Source organism: Anomaloglossus baeobatrachus, chromosome 4, assembly GCF_048569485.1.
Source record: "Anomaloglossus baeobatrachus isolate aAnoBae1 chromosome 4, aAnoBae1.hap1, whole genome shotgun sequence".
NCBI lineage: Eukaryota > Metazoa > Chordata > Amphibia > Anura > Aromobatidae > Anomaloglossus > Anomaloglossus baeobatrachus.
The window spans coordinates 320614814-320635135 of NC_134356.1; the positions used below are offsets into that span (position 1 = coordinate 320614814).

General features: G+C 41.9%; 1 protein-coding gene across 1 annotated transcript in view; it reads right to left on the minus strand.

The window, feature by feature from the left end:
* LOC142302393 (uncharacterized) overlaps positions 1-20322 on the minus strand; it is a 60591-nt gene that overhangs the window by 37009 nt on the left and 3260 nt on the right. Inside the window, exon 2 of the mRNA XM_075343447.1 lies at positions 15783-15925. Coding sequence (XP_075199562.1) covers positions 15783-15925 — 143 coding nt within the window. The remainder of the gene's footprint in view (positions 1-15782; positions 15926-20322) is intronic.

A 20322-nucleotide genomic window follows, 5' to 3' on the forward strand; every position in this document is an offset into this window, starting at 1 on the left:
TGGGTCTACCATCTTGATTCCTTCATGCAGTCTACATTTCCCCTGATGCCAGAGTTGTATTAGAAAGTTTTTGCTGTTATCTAATGGTTGCCAGTAATATATCGGTGACATAGGACTGGAGATTTTCTTTTTGACTGTCTCATTTGTCTTACCTCATATCTGTATGTGAGGATAAAGATCGGGACATGGTAGATGGAGCTAAGAGGTAAGGGGGAGGAGTTCGAGAGCTACCAGGAGTTATCTTATATGTGATGATGTATCATCATCCGGTAGTTCACAGGAAGCCAGAAGCTGGTACCCACTCTACACATTACTGTATATTAAGCTGGTTGTTAGTGGAGACCATAAAAACCAACTTCCTATAAAGAAAACTATCTATGTGTGAGTAAGAAATACAGTATTTCACAAAAGTGAGTACACCCCTCAAATGTTTGGAAATATTTGATATCTTTTTATGGGACAATTGTGAAGATATGACACTTTGATACAATTTATAGTAGTCAGTATACAGCTTGTATAACCGTGTAAATTTGTGCCATTAATGTCTAAACCGCTGACAACAATAGTGAATACACCCCTCACATTTTTGTAAATGTTTATTATATTTTTTCATGGGACAACACTGAAGATATGACACTTTGATACAATGTAAAATAGTCCGTGTACAGCTTGTATAACAGTGTAAATTTGGTATGCCTTCAAAATATCTCAAAACATAGCCAATAATGTCTGAACCACTGGCAACAAAAGTAAGTAGAAACCCTAAGTGAAAATAGCCAATTTGTGCCACATTCGCCATTGTCAGTCCCCGGTGTCATGTGACTCAGTAGTGTTACAAGTCTCAGGTGTGAAAAGGGAGCAAGTGTGATAATTTTGGTGTTATCGCTCACACACACTCTTATACTCGTCACTGGAAGTCAACATAGCACCTCATGGCAAAGAATTCTGTGAGTATATGAAAAAAAAAATGTTGCTCTACGTAAAGATGGCCTAGGTTATAAGAAGATTACTAACACCCTGAAACTGAGCTGTAGCAAGGTGGCCAAGACCATACAGCAGTTTAACAAGACAGGTGCCATTCAGAACAGGGCTCGCCGTGGTTGACCAAAAAAGTTGAGTGCACGTGCTCAGCATCATATGTAGAGGTTGACTTTTCAATTTGTCTGTGCGGCCACCAGAAGTAATGTCCAAAGGAACATTTTTTGTGACCGCCGAAAAATCTCTGTCTCTCTGTCTCTCAGGGGTGTACTCACTTTTGTTGCCAGTGGTTTACACATTAATTGATATGTGTTGAGTTATTTAGAGGGCACATCAAATTTACACTGTTATACAAGCTATACACTAACTACACTACATTGTATCAAAGTGTCATATCGTCAGTGTTGTCCATTGAAAAGATATAAATAAAATATTTACAAAAATGTGAGTTGTGTATTCGCTTTTGTGATATACAGTAAATGTGCACGTACATTGCTGCCATTCTTTTTCTGGATTAACATTTTGGTATTTTTCCTTTCTTCCAAGAGGTTTAACTTTTTTTTTATTTTGCCATTGACAAAGCCATATGAAGGCTTATTTTTTGCAGGATGATTTATTTTTGAATGACACCATTCAAATTACTATATAAATTTCTAGTGGGATGAAATGGGGGAAAAAACATTGCAAATCTGCCATTGTTCATTGGGTTTTGTTTTTATGGTGTTCATTGTATGGTAGAAATAACCTGGCAGTATGATTCTTCAGGTCAGTGTGATTAAAGTGATACCAAATTTTTAGTTTCTATTTAACCCCTTCATGATCGATAATATATATTCACATCATTGTCAGTGTCCCTGCCTTTGCTGCTGGCTTACGTGTTGAGCCTGCATCTTTCCTTATACTTGGTGCACTTGACGCCAGTCAGCTTTCATAGATCATATTTTTGGTATATAGAGCAGTGCTGATGAACTGTCTATGTAGCACAAGCGAGCAGACGATTGCAGCTTCAGGTCTCCTAAGGAAACTAGTAAATGCAGTAAAAAAAAACTTTTTTAAAAATGTAAAAATAAAACCAACAAAAAACACAGGTTCAAATCACCTCTTTTGCCCCAATAAAAAAAAACAACAAAAACACACATATTTGGTATCGCCGCATTCCGAAATCTCTGATCTATCAAAATATAAAATAAATGAATCTGGTTGACCTGAATGTGCGTCCAAGGGTGCACATCCAGCTGAAATGTGTTGCAGTACAGAAACATGTGGGGTCCCTGCGCTATAATACAAGCTGTTGGCCACTGCGCGCTGGCTACAGAGGATGGCGTACAATGTGGGAGTCAAGGGAGGTGAGTAGAGTTGTGTTTTTGTTTTTTGTTTTTTTATGCATTAGAGACAGAACAGGGACTATATATACCAGAAAGAGAGCCCAGGATAAGGACTTATATTCCATGATGGGCTCTAGATAGAAACAATATATACTAGGATCTGGCCCAGGATGGGGAGCATATATAGCAATATGGGAGCATATAGACCAGGATGGGCCTAGGTTGGGTACATATATACCAAGATGGGTGCAGAATTGGGACATATATACCAGGATGGGCCCAAGAAGAGGGCATACTGTGATGTGGAAAAGTGTTTGCTCCCTTCCTGATTTCTTATTCGTTTGCATGTTTGTCACACTTAAATGTTTCAGATCACCAAACAAATTTACATATTAGACAACGATAACACAAGTAAACATAAAATGTAGTTTATAAATGAAGGTCTTTATTATTAAGGGGAAAAGAAATCCAAACCTGCAGGGCCATGTGTGAAAAAGTGATTGCCCCCTGAACCTAATAACTAGGTGGGCAACCCTTAGCAGCAAAAACTGCAATCAAGCGTTAATAACTGGCAATTAATCATTTACAATGCTGTTGAGGAATTTTGGCCCCCACACCTTTGCAGAATTGTTGTATTTCAGCCATATTGGAGCGTTTACAAACATGAACCCCCTTTATAAGGTCATGCCACAGCATCTCAATCGGATTAAGGTCAGGACTTTGACTAGGCCACTCCAAACTCTTAATTTTGTTTTTTTTTAAGCCATTCAGAGGTGGATCATTGTCCTTCTGCATTACCCAAGTGCGCTTCAGCTTGAGGTCACAAATAGATGGCCAGATATTCTTTTTCAGGATGTTTTTGTAAACAGCAGAATTCATGTTTCCATTTACAACAGCAAGTCTTCTTTGTCATGAAGCAGCCAAACAGCCCCAGGCCATCACACAACCACCATAATATTTTACTGTTGGTAGGATGTTCCTTTTCTGAAATGCTGTGTTACTTCTACATGAGATGTAATGGGACATACATCTTAGAAGTTAAGACTTTGTCTCCTGAGTCCACAGAGTATTTTCCCAAAAGTCTTGAGGATCATCAAGATGTTGTCTGGCAAAACTGAGATCAGCCTTTATGTTCTTTTTGCTCAGCAGTGGTTTTTGTCTTGGAACTTTGCCATGCAGGCAATTTTTGCCCAATTTCTTTCTTATGGTGGAGTCATGAACACTGACATTAACTGAGGCAAATGACTCCTGCAGTTCTTTGGATGTTGTTGTGGGGTCTTTTGTGACCTCTGTGATGTGTCGTCACTGCGCTCTTGAGCTAATTTTGGTCAGCTGGCCACCCCTGGGAAGGTTCACCACTGTTCTATGTTTTCACCATTTGTGGATAATGGCTCTCACTTTAGTTCGCTGGAGTCCCAAAGCTTTAGAAATGGTTTTATTTCCTTTTCCAGACTGATAGAGCTCAATTACTTTGTTTCTCATTTGTTCCTGAATTTATTTGGATCACAGCATGATGTCTAGCTCTTGACGATCTTTTGGTCTGTCAGGCAGGTCCTATTTACCGTATTTTTCGGACTATAAGACGCAGCGGACCATAAGACGCACCCTGGTTTTAGAGGAGGAAAATAGGAAATTTTAAGCAAAAAATGTGGTCATGACACACTGTTATGGGGCGAGGATCTGCTGGTGACACTGTTATGGGGGTAATGTCCCCATATTCTCTGCTAAGGTACCCCATCCTGGTAATGATCTTCCTGCCTTGTATATGATCCCCATCCTTGTATATATGTCCCTCATCCTGGTATAGCCCCCATCCTGATAAATACCCCCATCCTGATAAATATCCCCATCCTGGTGTAGCCCCCATCCTGCTATATACCCCTATCCTGCTATATACCCCATCCTGCTAAATACCCCCATCCTGCTAAATACCCCCATCCTGCTATATACCCCCATCCTGCTATATACCCCCATCTTGCTATACAGCCCCATCCTGCTATACAGCCCCATCCTGCTATACAGCCCCATTCTGCTATATAGCCCCATCCTGCTCATAATATACCCCCATCCTGCTATGTACCCCCATCCTGCTCATAATATACCCCCATCCTGCTATATACCCCCATCCTGCTAACATACCCCCATCCTAGTATATTCCTTATTCCTGCTATATACCCCATCCTGCTATATACCCCCATCCTGCTCATAATATACCCCCATCCTGCTATATACCCCCATCCTGCTCATAATATACCCCCATCCTGGTATATGCCCTCATCCTGCTATATGCCCCCATCCTGCTATATACCCCCATCCCGGTATATACCACCATCCTGGTATATGCCCTCATCCTGCTATATACCCCCATCCTGCTATATATCCTGTATCCTATGACACAGAAAAAAAATAAATGTTTATACTCACCTTTCCTCACTCCCTGCAGCATCGATCATCTTCCTCTCTGTGTCAGCAGCAGCGCCGCTGACCTGTGTGAAGCCGTTCCCCTGCAGCATCAGGATGTTCTCCTTTCTGCCAGCTCGCTGATGTGTGTCGAGACTAGCGGTGCGCACAGGAATGATGTCATCCCTGTGCTCACTGCTCTCTACACAGATCATCTGGCCGGCAGACAGGAGGACATCGCGATGCTGCAGGGGCATGGTGAGTATACTTATTCACTGCCCCCCGCACTGATGATGCGCAGGGGGGCAGTGAATACAGCCGCACATGATCCGGGGTTGCCAGGGGTGATCATGCAGGCTGGTTGTTTACTATGCGTGCACCCCCCGCCCATCACCCTGCCCACCTGTCAGCGCTGGCTTCATCTTCAGCGCCGAGAGATGATGGGTGGGAGGATGGGCGTGCATATGAAATGAGCGGGCCCACGTGGTCATGGCAGGTGCTGCTACAGCCTGCGCATGCCGCCGATGACCCGCTCCACCGCAGCACCCTCACTTCCCATAGCCCTACATTCAGACTATAAGACGCACCCCCCACTTTCCCCCAACATTTGGGGGAAAAAAAGTGTGTCTTATAGTCCGAAAAATACGGTAAGTGATTTCAGTGATTGGGAACAGGTGTGGCAGTAATCAGGCCTGGGTGTGGCTAGGGAAATTGAACTCACCACAATCAACTTATGTTTTAAGGGGGGGGATTCACTTTTTCACACAAGGCCCTCTAGTTTTGAATTTCATTTTCCCTTAATAATAAAGATATCCATTTATAAACTGCATTTTGTGTTTACTTGTGTTATCTTTGTCTAATATTTAAATTTATTTGGTGATGTGCTGAAACATTTAAGTGTGATAAACATGCAAAAGAATAAATATCAGGAGGGGGACAAACACTTTTCACACCACTGTACATACAAGGAAGGGGACATATATACCAGGATGGAGACATATATAACAAGATGGGCCCAGGATGGGGACTTATATACTACGATCAGCCCAGGATGGGGACACACATAACAGGATGGAGTTAGGATCAGAACATACATACCAGGATAGGGAATATATATACTAGGATGGGGAACATATATTCCAGGATGGGCCAAGGATGAGGACATATGTACCAGGATGGGGGACATATCAAAAAGGATGGGGAACATATATTCCAGGATTGGGCATAGGATGGGACATATACATACCAGGATGGGGCCTAGGATGAGAGACATATATACCATGATAGGAGACATATACCTAGATGGGGGACATATATATCAGGATGGAGGACACATATACCATGATGGGGACATACAGTGCCTACAAGTAGTCTTCAACCCCCTGCAGATTTAGCAGGTTTTATAAGATGCAAATAAGTTAGAGCCTGCAAACTTCAAACAAGAGCAGTATTTATTAACAGATGCATAAATCTTACAAACCAACAAGTTATGTTGCTCAGTTAAATTTTAATAAATTTTCAACAACAAAAGTGTGGGTCAATTATTATTCAACCCCTAGGTTTAATATTTTGTGGAATAACCCTTGTTTGCAATTACAGCTAATAATCGTCTTTTATAAGACCTGATCAGGCCGGCACAGGTCTCTGGAGTTATCTTGGCCCACTCCTCCATGCAGATCTTCTCCAAATTATCTAGGTTCTTTGGGTGTCTCATGTGGACTTCAATCTTGAGCTCCTTCCACAAGTTTTCAATTGGGTTAAGGTCAGGAGACTGACTAGGCCACTGCAACACCTTGATTTTTTCCCTCTTGAACCAGGCCTTGGTTTTCTTGGCTGTGTGCTTTGGGTCGTTGTCTTGTTGGAAGATGAAATGACGACCCATCTTAAGATCCTTGATGGAGGAGCGGAGGTTCTTGGCCAAAATCTCCAGGTAGGCCGTGCTATCCATCTTCCCATGGATGCGGACCAGATGGCCAGGCCCCTTGGCTGAGAAACAGCCCCACAGCATGATGCTGCCACCACCATGCTTGACTGTAGGGATGGTATTCTTGGGGTCGTATGCAGTGCTATCCAGTCTGCAAACGTCACGTGTGTGGTTGGCACCAAAGATCTCGATCTTGGTCTCATCAGACCAGAGAACCTTGAACCAGTCTGTCTCAGAGTCCTCCAAGTGATCATGAGCAAACTGTAGACGAGCCTTAACATGACGCTTTGAAAGTAAAAGGTACCTTACGGGCTCGTCTGGAACGGAGACCATTGCGGTGGAGTACGTTACTTATGGTATTCACTGAAACCAATGTCCCCACTGTCATGAGATCTTCCCGGAGCTCCTTCCTTGTTGTTCTTGGGTTAGCCTTGACTCTTCGGACAAGCCTGGCCTCGGCATGGGTGGAAACTTTCAAAGGCTGTCCAGGCCGTGGAAGGCTAACAGTAGTTCCATAAGCCTTCCACTTCCGGATGATGCTCCCAACAGTGGAGACAGGTAGGCCCAACTCCTTGGAAAGGGTTTTGTACCCCTTGCCAGCCTTGTGACCCTCCACGATCTTGTCTCTGATGGCCTTGGAATGCTCCTTTGTCTTTCCCATGTTGACCAAGTATGAGTGCTGTTCACAAGTTTGGGGAGGGTCTTAATTAGTCAGAAAAGGCTGAAAAAAGAGATAATTAATCCATACATGTGAAGCTCATTGTTCTTTGTGCCTGAAATACTTCTTAATACTTTAGGGGAACCAAACAGAATTCTGGTGGTTTGAGGGGTTGAATAATAAATGACCCTCTGAATAAACTTTTCACAATTTAAAAAAAAAAAAAAAGTTTCACAATTCCAGGCTGATCTACAGTCCAAAAGTCACAATGCCAAGTTAATTCCGAATGTGTAAACCTGCTAAATCTGCAGGGGGTTGAATACTACTTGTAGGCACTGTATATACCAGGAAGGAGCCTAGAATTGAGAAAAAATATACCAGAATGGGGGACATATTTACCAGGATAGGGAACATATCAGTACAAATTGCTACAGCAAAATGAATTGTGAGTGTTTTAACAAGGTACAACGATATCTGTTAATGTACTTTGTGACATTTTTTCCCAGCATATAATAAATATGGAGGAAACCAGCATTGACCTTCAATAAAATGCTTTCTGCTGTGAAGTGGGGTTTAGTTTTCTTCTAAATGCGTAATTAATGTCACTCTATAAAGCAAATCAGTGTGCATTAGCATGTTAAAGCTTTTGTTTTTATTCTGTTCTGTGTGTAGCCGTATCCCTGAATAACAATTGCAGCATAAGGAGCTTGTGATACCTCAGAAAACACACTGCTGGGAATAAATTAGCAGATGGCGTTCTTGGCAACAGCAGTGATAATGAATCCTATGGCACTTTTAATATACTGGTTGTCTATTGTAAGGGACCTAAATGGTTATTGAGTGTCTAAAATGATCTATCTAACGTCATACAATCTGCAGTGCTGGGCTAGAGTCATGAATGTAGTACGTACAGCATTCTTATGAGACATAGTGATGCTTTGCATAGTGGTCCTATGCAAATATTCCTGACTAAGTGTGATTTCTAGCTCTTGGGACTGTACAGTGGAAAGTACTGTCCTATATATATCCAGGATTGGACAAACAAAGCAGCCTTCTTCCAAAAATAACACCACACCTGTCCTAAGGGAACAGAACTTGTCTGAATTACTGCATATAACCTGAGGTCAGTATTGGCAATCTTTATAGAAGATGGCAGCAATTTTTTCTAATCCTGTGCAATTTTTAAAGGGAATCTGTCAGCAGGTTTTTGCTACCCCATCTGAGAACAGCATGATCTAGGGGTAGAGACCCTGATTCCAGCGATGTATCACTTAGGCTAAGTTTACATGTCCAGCAATCATTCTTTAGAACAGATCCAGCAGCAATCCATTGGTACAAATATTGTGCAAACACAACTTTCTTGTCCGTTTTTAAAAGATTGAGTTTTGCAGGATCTGTTTTGTTTTTTTTAACATGGGAGTCTATGGAAAACAAATTTGTTAATGGATTGCCATTTATCTTCCATTTGAAACTGATCCAGTAAGAAAAAACGGATCCTTTCCAAATGAAAAATTGATGGCTATCTCTCAATCCATTAACGGATCCATGTGACATTTATTCCATGTCCTTAGTCTGCTTATCTTCAGCAAACTGCAGGCTTTCTTGTGCATCACCTTTAAAAGAGGTTTCCTTCTGCAGACCACTGTGATGCAGTGTGCGGCATATGGTCTGAGCACTGACATGCTGATCACCCACCCCTTTAACCTCTGCAGCAATGCTTACAGCACTCATATGTTTATTTTGAAAAGTCGATCTCTGGAAATGAAGCTCATGACATGCATTCAACTTGCTCCACCATAGCAAGGCCTGTTCTGAGTGGATCCTGTCTTGTTAAACCGCTGTATGGTCTTGGCCACCTTGCTGAAATTCAGTTTCAGGGTGTTGGCAAACTTCTTATAGCTTAGGCCATATGTACAGCAACAATTCATTTTTCAGAATCTCAAAGAATTCTTTCCCATGAGGTGCCATGTTGAACTTTCAGTGACCAGTATGAGAGAGTGTGTGAGCGATAACACCAAATTTAATACACCTCCTCCCAATTCACACATGATGACCTTGTAACACTAATTAGTCCCATGACTAGAGATGAGTGATCCTGACTGGTGAAGATCAGAAAATGTTAAAATCATAAGATCTTTGGCCAGATCGGATCAGGATCGGACATCTGAACATTTACGACAAAAGTCGATGATCTTGCCAAGGATAGGTAAATGTACGGATGGCAAAAACCATCCTCTAAAGTGGGGGAAATGTGTCGAGATTCTTCTGGGAGTTTACTCTCCAGCAAGAAAAGTTTACCTAACTGGGACTTAATTAAGTACGGGTCCATGAATAATTTGTTGGTTTATTGCACTGAGTAGCAGTTCTAAATAACTACTTCTAGAACCCCTCCCCTTTTTTTCATTTAACTCTGAAGGGGAATATGTCTATAAACATTCCGATTGGGAATTGTGTTTATGACCAACAGTAACACCTAATACAAATTAGTGTACTGACTATGCACATCGTGTGACTGAACCACTCTGACCTCAGCACTAATTTACACCCCCTTGGGCTTTGGGTCAATTAATGGCACACAGTCAGGTATAGGGATTACTAGGGATAGCCGACATTGAGCGAGGGCGCCCAGAACCTTAGGTTGTATTAACCTCCGCGGCCAGGAAGGAGCGAGACTAGGGATTTGCAGCCTGGCCCTCACCTTGATCTTCCATTGTTATCCCTGAAACCATTAAGCAATATCACCTCGGGCTATCCCTCACCTTTTCGAATAAATATCCCCATCAGAGGTTATCCAGCACTGCACGACCTGTTGTGTGCTCACTGACCGATATAGCTATATATGATAGTTTGAGATATGGCTTGAATCAACCAATTTTAACGTTTATAAGTAAAAATTGTTTTTAGAGAAATTAGTTTTTCGGTCTATTAGCAGTTTCTTTCTCTATTCTTGTTATAAACATTGGTGTTAAGTCAAAAACCATCCTCTCCCTGCCCATCACAACCATCTCAAGTATTGCATGGCTGTGATTGGCCACTGTAAAAAAAGGAAGCAAAAGGGTTAAAGCAGTGTATCCTTACCGAGTCTCCCCGCTGCTGCGCTACTTCTGGAGCCAATAATTATCCCTCATACATTTTCACTTCTTTCCCTGCACACCGGCGTCTCTGATTGGCTTCAGTCAGACCGCCCCCCCACCCTTTCTGACAGCGTTATACTGCTTGTGTAAAATTAAAAAAAAAAATTAAAAAAATGCAGTGTGGTCCTCCTATATATTACCAGCACACAATGCATATGGCTACAGGCTGCAACCCTCTGCCGTGCACTTATCTTTCCTGTGTATCAAAATAAGCAGAATCCCATATCAGAGTTTTTTCCAATTATTTAAAAAAAAAAACCTGCCTGCGTCCCCCCCTCCCCACCCAATTTTAATACCCAGCTATGACGAAGCCTGACAGGTGGGGGCTGGTATTCTCAGGCTGGGAGACCCATGGTTATTGGGTCCCCCTGCCTAAAAATAGCAGCCTGCAGCCACCCAGGATTGACGCATCCCTGATTGCCCGGGTGCAGTGGCAATCGGGGTTATATGAAACCTCCCTATTACTAATCTGTAAGTGAAAAGAAATAAACACAAATACCCCAAAAATCCTTTATTTGAAATAAAATAAAAAAGCCCTCTTTCACCAATTTATTAACCCCCAACTCACCCAGATGGAACGTAATCCACAGTACGATGATTCCAGCTCTGCTACATCTGAAGGCACAGCAAATGGCCATAGAACATGATCACCCACTGTGAGCTTGAGGCAGAGGCTGAGCTGCGGTGACATTACTTAGGTTAGTTGCAGTCACAGTGGGAGGTTCCCACGACCCTCCACTTGTGACCGCAAGTAACCTGACCTCAAGGGACCCTCTAATGTGAGATCACTGAGTTCATTGAAGTCCCCTGAGGTCAGGTTACTTGCGGTCACAGGTGGAGGGCCGTGGGAACCTCCAGCTGTGACTGCAACTAACCCGAGTGACATCATAGCTGATTGCTGCAGCTGGAATCATAAGGTAGATTACATCGGCGCTAGGTGTTTTGGGGGTTAATAAATTGGTGAAAGAGGGTGTTTATTTTACTTTTTAAATAAAGGATTTGTCTATGTGTTTGTGTTTATTTCTTTTTACTTAAAGGATTAGTGGTGCGAGGTCTCATAGACCCCTACCCATCAGTAATCCAGGGCATTAACCTCTTATTACCCCAATTTCCACCGCACCAGGTCAATTGGGATAAGGTGGGTAAAATGCCAGGATCGTCGCATCTAATGGATGCGGCAATTCTGGGTATCTGCAGGCTGGTGGGCCCAATAACCAGGGTCTAACCAGCCTGAAAATACCAGTCCCAAGCTGTTGGGCTTTATCTTGGCTGGGTATCAAAAGTGGGGGGACCACATGCCAGTTTTTTAAAATTATTTATTTATTTTAATAATGAAAAAAACCAACAAAAACATGCATGTGGTTCCTCTTATTTTGATACACAGTCACAATAAGTGCATGGCTGGGGGCTGCAGCCTTTAGCTATGGCTTTATCTGTGCTGGTAACAATACAGGGGGGACTCTACAACATTTTTTTTTTATCATTTATTTTACACCATTATAAGCAAAACAGACAGCATTTGTGATTCCAACCAATCACAGACGCTGTCTCAGAGGGTAGGGTGTGGTCCAACGGCAGCCAATCAAAAACACCGGTCGAAGAGGAAAGCAGTAGTGAATATGTATGAGGTATAAACATGTGCTCACAATTGTTGGTACCCCTCGTTTAATGAAAAAAAAAACCCACAATGGTCACAGAAATAGCTTGAATCTGACAAAAGGAATATTAAATAAAAATTCTATGAAAATTAACAAATGAAAGTCAGACATTGCTTTTCTGCTACCACAAAATTAAAGTCATGAAATAGGCCTGGACAGAAATGATGGTCCCTTAACTTAATATTTTGTTGCACAATCTTTTGAGGCAATCACTGCAACCAAACTATTCCTGTAACTGTCAGTGAAACTTCTGCACCTCTCGACAGGTATTTTGGCCACTTCTCAAGAGCAAACTGCTCCAGTTGTCTCGTGTTTGAAGGTTGCCTTTTCCAGACGGCATGTTTCAGCTCTTTACAAAGATGCTCACTTGGATTTAGGTCAGTGCTCATAGAAGGCCGCTTCAGAATAGTCCAATGTTTTTCCTCTTAGCCATTCTTGGTTGTTTTTAGCTGTGTGTTTTGGGTCATTATCCTGCTGCAAGAACCATCACCTGCGACAGAGACCAAGCTTTCTGACACTGGGCAGCATATTTGTCTCTAGAATCACTTGATAGTTTTGAGATTTCATTGTACCCTGCACAGATTCAAGACACCCTATGCCAGATGCCCCAGAACATAACAGAGCCTCCTCCATGTTACACAGTAGGGACAGTGTTCATTTCTTGATATGCCTCTTTTTCCGTCTGTGAACACAGAGCTGACGTGCCTTGCCAGAAAGTTCCATTTTTGTCTCATCTGTCCATAGGATATTCTCTCAGAAGCTATGTGGCTTGTCAACATGTAGTTTGGCAAATTACAGTTTGGCTTTTTTATGATTTTTTTTAACAATGGTGTCCTCCTTGGTCATCTCCCATGAAGTCCACTTTGGCTCAAACAACGACGGGTGGTGCGATCTGACACTGATGTTTTTTGAGCTTCAAGTTCACCTTTACTCTCTTTAGATGTTTTTCTGGGCTCCTTTGCTACTATTCGTACTATTCGTCTCTTTGCTGTGTCATCAATTTTCCTCCTGCAGCCACGTCAAGGGAGGTTGACTACAGTCCCATGGATCTTAAATTTCAGAATAATATGTGCAACTGTAGTCACAGGAGCATCAAGCTGCTTAGAGATAGTCTTATAACCTTTACCTTTAACATGCTTGTCTATAATTTTCTTTCAAATCTCCTCAGACAACTCTTTCCTTCCCTTCCTTTGGTCCATGGTGAGTGAGGTACACACCATGTCACCAAACAGCACAGTGCGTATCTGTAGCCATATATACAGGTCCACTGACTGATTACAAGATTGTAGACACATGTGATGCTAATTAGTGGACACACCTTGATTTAACATGTCCCTTTCGGCACATTATTTTCAGGGGTACAATCATTTCAGTCCAGGTCTATTTCATGAGTTTTATTTATTTATTTATTTTTTTTTAATTCTGTGAAAGCATGGTTGAAAATCTATGTCTGACTTTAATTTGTTAATTTTGATAGATTTTTTTTTAATTTATTATTACTTTTGTCAGATTCAAGTTATTTCTGTGACCATTGTGGGTTTTTCTTTCATTAAATGAGGGATACCAACAATTTTGACCAGATATGTAATTAACGGACCCGGAAGGAACGCTGCAGCCGCGGCGAAACTCGGTAAGTATGTACTGCTTTCACCCTGTTTTATTTTCTTTCTTTTACAGCCCCCAACACCATTTTACAACACATTACTTTTGCTTCCCATTGAATTTAATGGGTTCAGCTAGGATCGCCGATCTCAGGCGGGTTTGGCGATCCTGAACCGATCTGATCCTTGGTAGGTTCGCTCACCTTTACACATGAGAGCGGGGAGAGAAAATGGCTATTTGGGCACAATGTACCTTTTTGACATTTAGGGGTGTACTGTTTTTTTGTTGACAGAGGTTTAGACATTATACAAGTGCTGCGGGCAGGGAGACAGACCGCGTCAGGCTGCTCGAGACGCTCGGATCCGGGGTCGTTGCGGTGGCTCGAGGGGAAGCCGGACCCAGGCCAGAGCACCCGTCTGTCGCCCGCAAGTGAAAAAGAGGTATTATATATATAGGGGAGGTTTGTCAGTGACGCCACCCATGGTATGTGGTGATTTCGATGGCACTGCCGCTGGAGGTGGTACCCAGGGTTGATAGAGTGGGGCAGCTGGATGTTATTCCCTCCACGGGTAGGGGAGGTGTTATCCCGGGACCGCGGTACAGGTGGAATGGTGTGACAGAGTGCAGTCTGCAGGGTTGGACCGGATGGTACCGGTGTACTCACAGTTCTGAAATAACTTGACACAGAGTCCAGATGGTAAACCAAATCACCAGCAGCCGGTAGCCTCTGGAGGGGGGGTGTTCGGATCCCACACCCCGGTATTGCAGAACAGGAGCCCTTCCACCTGCACTTTGTATTTAAGTCTTTTACTGTAACCATTCCGTGTGAAACGGGAAGTCCACTCCCGGTGTTACTGTCTTTTGGGAGCTGTGGCCCGCGAGAACTAGCAGGCAATTGCAGAGCCCTATCCCACTCGTTGGGCTTCCGTCTCGCTCTATCTGGGCCTCCTGTGGGACGAGACTTGAAATCTTGTCCCCGGCTCGTTAATTGGTAAGGGGCTTAAAGCTGCTCCTCGCCCTAGGGTGCAAGTACCCTGCCTGTGCACGGCTCCGGACCGGATTCCTGCTGTCGGTACCGGCGCACTACGACCGTGCCCCGCTCCACTTAAGGATTCCCGCGACCGGATCTCCATCGCCTGTGGCCCTGTCTACCAACTGCCACCTAGTCAGTTGTCCAGTCGTCCGGTAGCTCAGGAGCTCCAACTCCTGACCACTCTGTTCACCGTCCCTCACTCAACTCAACTGTCAATGCCTCTCTCAACTGTCACTTTCTGACTGAAACTGGCCCCTCCCATCAGACCCCAGAACCCCTAGGTGGGCGTCACCATCCACTGGTGTGTCCCTATTGTCATGGGGGGTGACTAGGGTTTTGATGGCTGGTGTTGTGTACCAGTGTTGGGATTGTGATTGAGGACCAAAGAGGAGAGAATCTTGCGCCTGGAAGAGGGGTGCAGTCTTCTGTGACACCCTGATTTTGTCAGGGTGTCACACAAGCTGTACACTGACTACTTTACATTGTATCAATATATCATATCCTCAGTGTTGTCCCATAAGATATAATAAAATATTTACACAAATGTGGGGGGTGTACTGACTTTTCTGGGGTTGGGGGGCATCAATTTTTTCCCCCTATTTTCCTCCTCTAAAACCAAGGTGCATCTTGTAGTCCAAATCAGAAATGGATTGTTATGATTTAATGTCTTTTAATTACACATTTTACTCTGTATAACACTTATTCTCTTTTCTTCTAACTATATTATGCTACATATTTTTCCAGTTACATTATGCTTCTTGTATACAACTGTATATGCTGTAAATAGGAACTCCCAGGAGAACATTACCATTCAGTATTTAAGCCCGGCAGCCATAAAGGTATTACAATGTGAACAGTATATTCTAACATCATCCAAATAAATCACTGATAATAACAAAAATTGACACGACTCAGCTTCCACAGGAATTGGCCGTGATCATCTACTTTTCTACAAAACGTGAAGGTATGTGGTCATTTCATTTATGGGGCTTTCATTCGGAGTTGACAACTGGTTATTCTTACAAAGCTTATATGTCTACATATAAAATATGTGCAGAAATGTTTGTCACCTTATGTTTACGCCTGGTTTTTGCTCCGTTCCCATCATGGTATAGGTCTTTCCTGAACCTGTCTGTCCATAGGCCAGAATGCACACATTGTATCCATCCACACACGACTTGATAATAGGTAAAGTTCCTTCAAAAACATCTTCCTACAAAACATGCATATTAGGAGGAAAATTATATAAGTATAGAACTTATCATTAAATATATATATATATATATATATATATATATATATATATACACACAGTACAGACCAAAAGTTTGGAAACACCTTCTCATTCAAAGAGTTTTCTTTATTTTCATGACTCTGAACACATGTAGAATGAAATACTTAACAAAAAAGTGTGCAACAACTGATAATATGTCTTATATTCTACTGTAGGTTCTTCAAAGTAGCCACCTTTTGCTTTGATTACTGCTTTGCACACTCTTGGCATTCTCTTGATGAGCTTCAAGAGGTAATCACTGGAAATGGTCTTCCAACAGTCTTGAAGGAGTTCCCAGAGATGCTTAGCACTTGTTGGCCCTTTTTCCTTCACTCTGCGGTCCAGCTCACCCCAAACCAGCTCAATTGGGTTCAGGTCTGGTGACTTTGGAGGCCAGGTCATCTGGCATAGCACCCCATCTCTCTCCTTTTTAGTCAAATAGCCCTTACACAGCCTGGAGGTGTGTTTGGGGTCATTGTCCTGTTGAAAAATAAATGATGGTCCAATTAAACGCAAACCGGATGGAATAGCATGCCGCTGCAAGATGCTGTGGTAGCCATGCTTGTTCAGTATGCCTTCAATTTTGAATAAATGCCCAACAGTGTCACCAGCAAAGCACCCCCACACCATCACAACTCCTCCTCCATGCTTCACGGTGGGAACTAGGCATGTAGAGTCCATCCGTTCACCTTTTCTGCGTCACACAAAGACACAGTGGTTGGGTCCAAAGATCTCAAATTTGGACTCATCAGACCAAAGCACAGATTTCCACTGGTATAATGTCCATTCCTTGTGTTCTTTAGCCTAAACAAATTTCTTCTGCTTGTTGCCTGTCCTTAGCAGTGGTTTCCTAGCAGCTATTTTACCATGAAGGCCTGCTGCACAAAGTCTCCTCTTAACAGTTGTTCTAGAGATATGTCTGCTGCTAGAACTCTGTGTAGCATTGACCTGGTATCTAATCTGAGCTGCTGTGAACCTGCGATTTCTAAGGCTGGTGACTCGGATAAACTTATCCTCCGCAGCAGAGGTGACTCTTGGTCTTCCTTTCCTGGGGCGGTCCTCATGTGAGCCATTTTCTTTGTAGCATTTGATGGTTTTTGCCACTGCACTTGGGGGCACTTTCAAAGTTTTCCCAATTTTTCGAACTGACTGACCTTCATTTCTTAAAGTAATGATGGCTACTCGTTTTTTTTTTACTTAGCTGCTTTTTTCTTGCCATAATACAAATTCTAACAGTCTATTCAGTAGGACTATCAGAGGTGTATCCACCAGACTTCTGCACAACACAACTGATGGGCCCAACCCCGTTTATAAGGCAAGAAATCCCACTTATTAAACCTGACAGGGCACACCTGTGAAGTGAAAACCATTTCCGGTGACTACCTCTTGAAGCTCATCAAGAGAATGCCAAGAATGTAATCAAAGCAAAAGGTGGCTACTTAACCTAGAATATAAGACATATTTTCAGTTGTTTCACACTTTTTTTGTTAAGTATTTCATTCCACATGTGTCAATTCATAGTTTTGATGCCTTCATTGTGAATCTACAATTTTCAGAGTCATGAAAATAAAGAAAACTCTTTGAATGAGGTGTGTCCAAAATATTGGTCTGTACTGTATATCTATATATATATATATATATATATATATATATATATAGATATATATATATATATATCTATATATATATATATATATATATATATATGCACATATACAGTATATACTGTATACTGTATATATTGTACATATAGAAACAGATGACTGAGAAATAAAGTAATTTCAAAGCTTGTGAATAATGGGCACCATGCACAGTGGGTGAAATAAGTATTGAACGCGTCACCACCAATTTTCTAAGTAATTATATTTTTAAAGGTACTTTTGATATGGATTTCTCATCAGAACTCGGCAACAATCCATCCAATAAACACAGGCAAAGAAATCAAACCATAGATCTTCATAAATTAAGTTATGTGTAATAATGGGGAATGACAAAGGGAAAAAATATTGAACATGTGAAGAAAGAGGTGCAAAAAGCCATGCAAAGTCTTGACACAAGCGGAAATCTATCAGTAGTTAGTGATGTGTAATAATGAGAGATTACACAGGAAAAGGTATTGAACATACTTACTGAAATTTACTTAATACAAAAGTTTTTGTTGGTGTTGACAGCTTCAAGACGCCTCATGGGTGGTGAAATTAGTTGCATACATTGCTCAGGTGTGATTTTCGAAGATTCTTCCACAAACACTTCAAATTCTTAAGGTCCTGTGAGCTCGTTGTATGAATGCTGAGTTTCAGTTCCTTCCATAAATGTAATGGATTCAGGTCAGGTGATTGGCTGGGTCATTCTAGCAGCCTTATGTTCTTTCTCTGAAACCAATTGAGATTTTCATTGGCTGTGTGTTTGGCATCATTGTCTTGCTGAAATGTCCACCCTCATTTCATCTTCATCATCCTGGTAGATGGCAGCAGATTTTCAACAGGACTGTCTCCGTAAATTTGTCTATTCATCTTTGCCATTGCCATATACTGAAAAACAGCCCCAAACCGTGATATTCTCACCTCTAAAGTTCACTGTTAGTATGATGTTTTTTGAGTGATATGCAGTGCCAATTATGGTATACAAAGAGTTTAGTCTATATTCTCCCAGTATTTCACAGTCTTCTCTAAATGTAGTTGAGCAAACTTTAAACGTGCCTGCATATGCTTTTTGTTCAGCAATGGAGTCCTGAGTGGTGAGTCTGCATCCAGGCCTTCATGGTTGAGTGCATTACTTGTTTTCTTTGAAACAATTGTCCCTGCTGATTCCAAGTCTTTCTGTAGCTCTCCACAGGTGGTACTTGGCTCTTGGACAACTCTTCTGATAATTCTTTTCACTTCTCTGTCTGAAATCTTACTATTCATTGCCGGTTTAAAGTGAAATAATGTTTCTTCCACTTCTGGATTATGGCCCTAACAGTGCTAACTGGAACTTCAGTAATTTAGACATTCTTCTGTAACCAATGACATCAATAAGTTTTGTTACAATAAGGTTGTGAAGGTCTTGAGACAGCTCACTGGCTTTACCCATCATGAGATATTTCTTGTGTGGCACCTTGTTAATGAGACACTTTTTATAGGCCAGCAGTTGAACTAGCTGATACTATTTTTCAATAAGTGGTAGGATTGCTTTCAGATTAGTAAAAGATTTCCTCTTCTGTCAAGACTTTGCATGGCTTTTTACACCTCTCTTTCTTCACATGTTCAATACTTTTTCCTTGTGTCATTTCTCATTATTATACATAACTTAATGTATGGACATCTATGGCTTGATTTCTATGCCTGGTTGGATTGGATGGTTTCTTACCGACATCTGGTGAGAAATTCATATTAATAACACCTTAAGAAATATATTTACTTAGAAAATTGGTGACGTGTTTAATAACTTATTTCATCTGGTGTAAATACCGCTTGATACCCAGGCTAATCACCAATGCTGCTTTCTACTGAACACAGATAGAGGATTGGTCCATTCTGAATCCCTTACAGAGGTTGTGCAGGCAAAATGGAAAGTTCTCCAGAGGCTCGGGGCTGTTAAGAAAATTACAAAGGAATCATGCGCAGCTCAAGTCTTCTGACCGCTGCAGCAGTCGTGCTGCTAGTGGACATGTAACAGCTCTTATTCCTGTGTCAGCACAGACCACAAAGCAGCCGGTGCTAGATCCAGTTGGGTACCCATAGATAACAGTAATTTATTCTGTTATTTTTATTTACAGCTCTAACCTCCTGGGGAAGTTTTCTTTTAGCCTGGACATCCCCTTTAACAATCTCTAATAAAGTGATTGTCCTGTGAATTTTCCAGTGAATAATGATATTTTTATGCATTTTGGTTTCTCCATTGCACAGTAAACCTGATGTACTCTCATATCCAGAGGATAACACTTCGTGTCACTTCAGAATAGTCACCAGGACAGATTCCCATGTGAGAGGTCCTTATCATGGTGTTATTCTTCTAGGCTTAGTACTAGGGATTGAACACTGATAGTGTTTCATACATCAACTATATGGCTATGTGCGCACGTTGCATTTTTTCCCGTGTTAACGCTGCGTTTTGAACTGTAGCGTTTCAGTACCAAATTGCATGGGTTCTGCTTCCCCAGCAAAGTCTATGAGAGGTCCGAAAATTCAATGCGCATGCTGTGTTTTTAACTGCAGCGTTTTGGATGCCAAAAATCGCTGTGGAAAAAAAAGCAGCATGTTACTTCTTTTGTGCGTTGTAGCTGTGTTCTCCACCCATTGAAATCAATTTTGTGGGTCAAAACCCAACCAAAATGCACTTGGACTGCATTTTTGTTG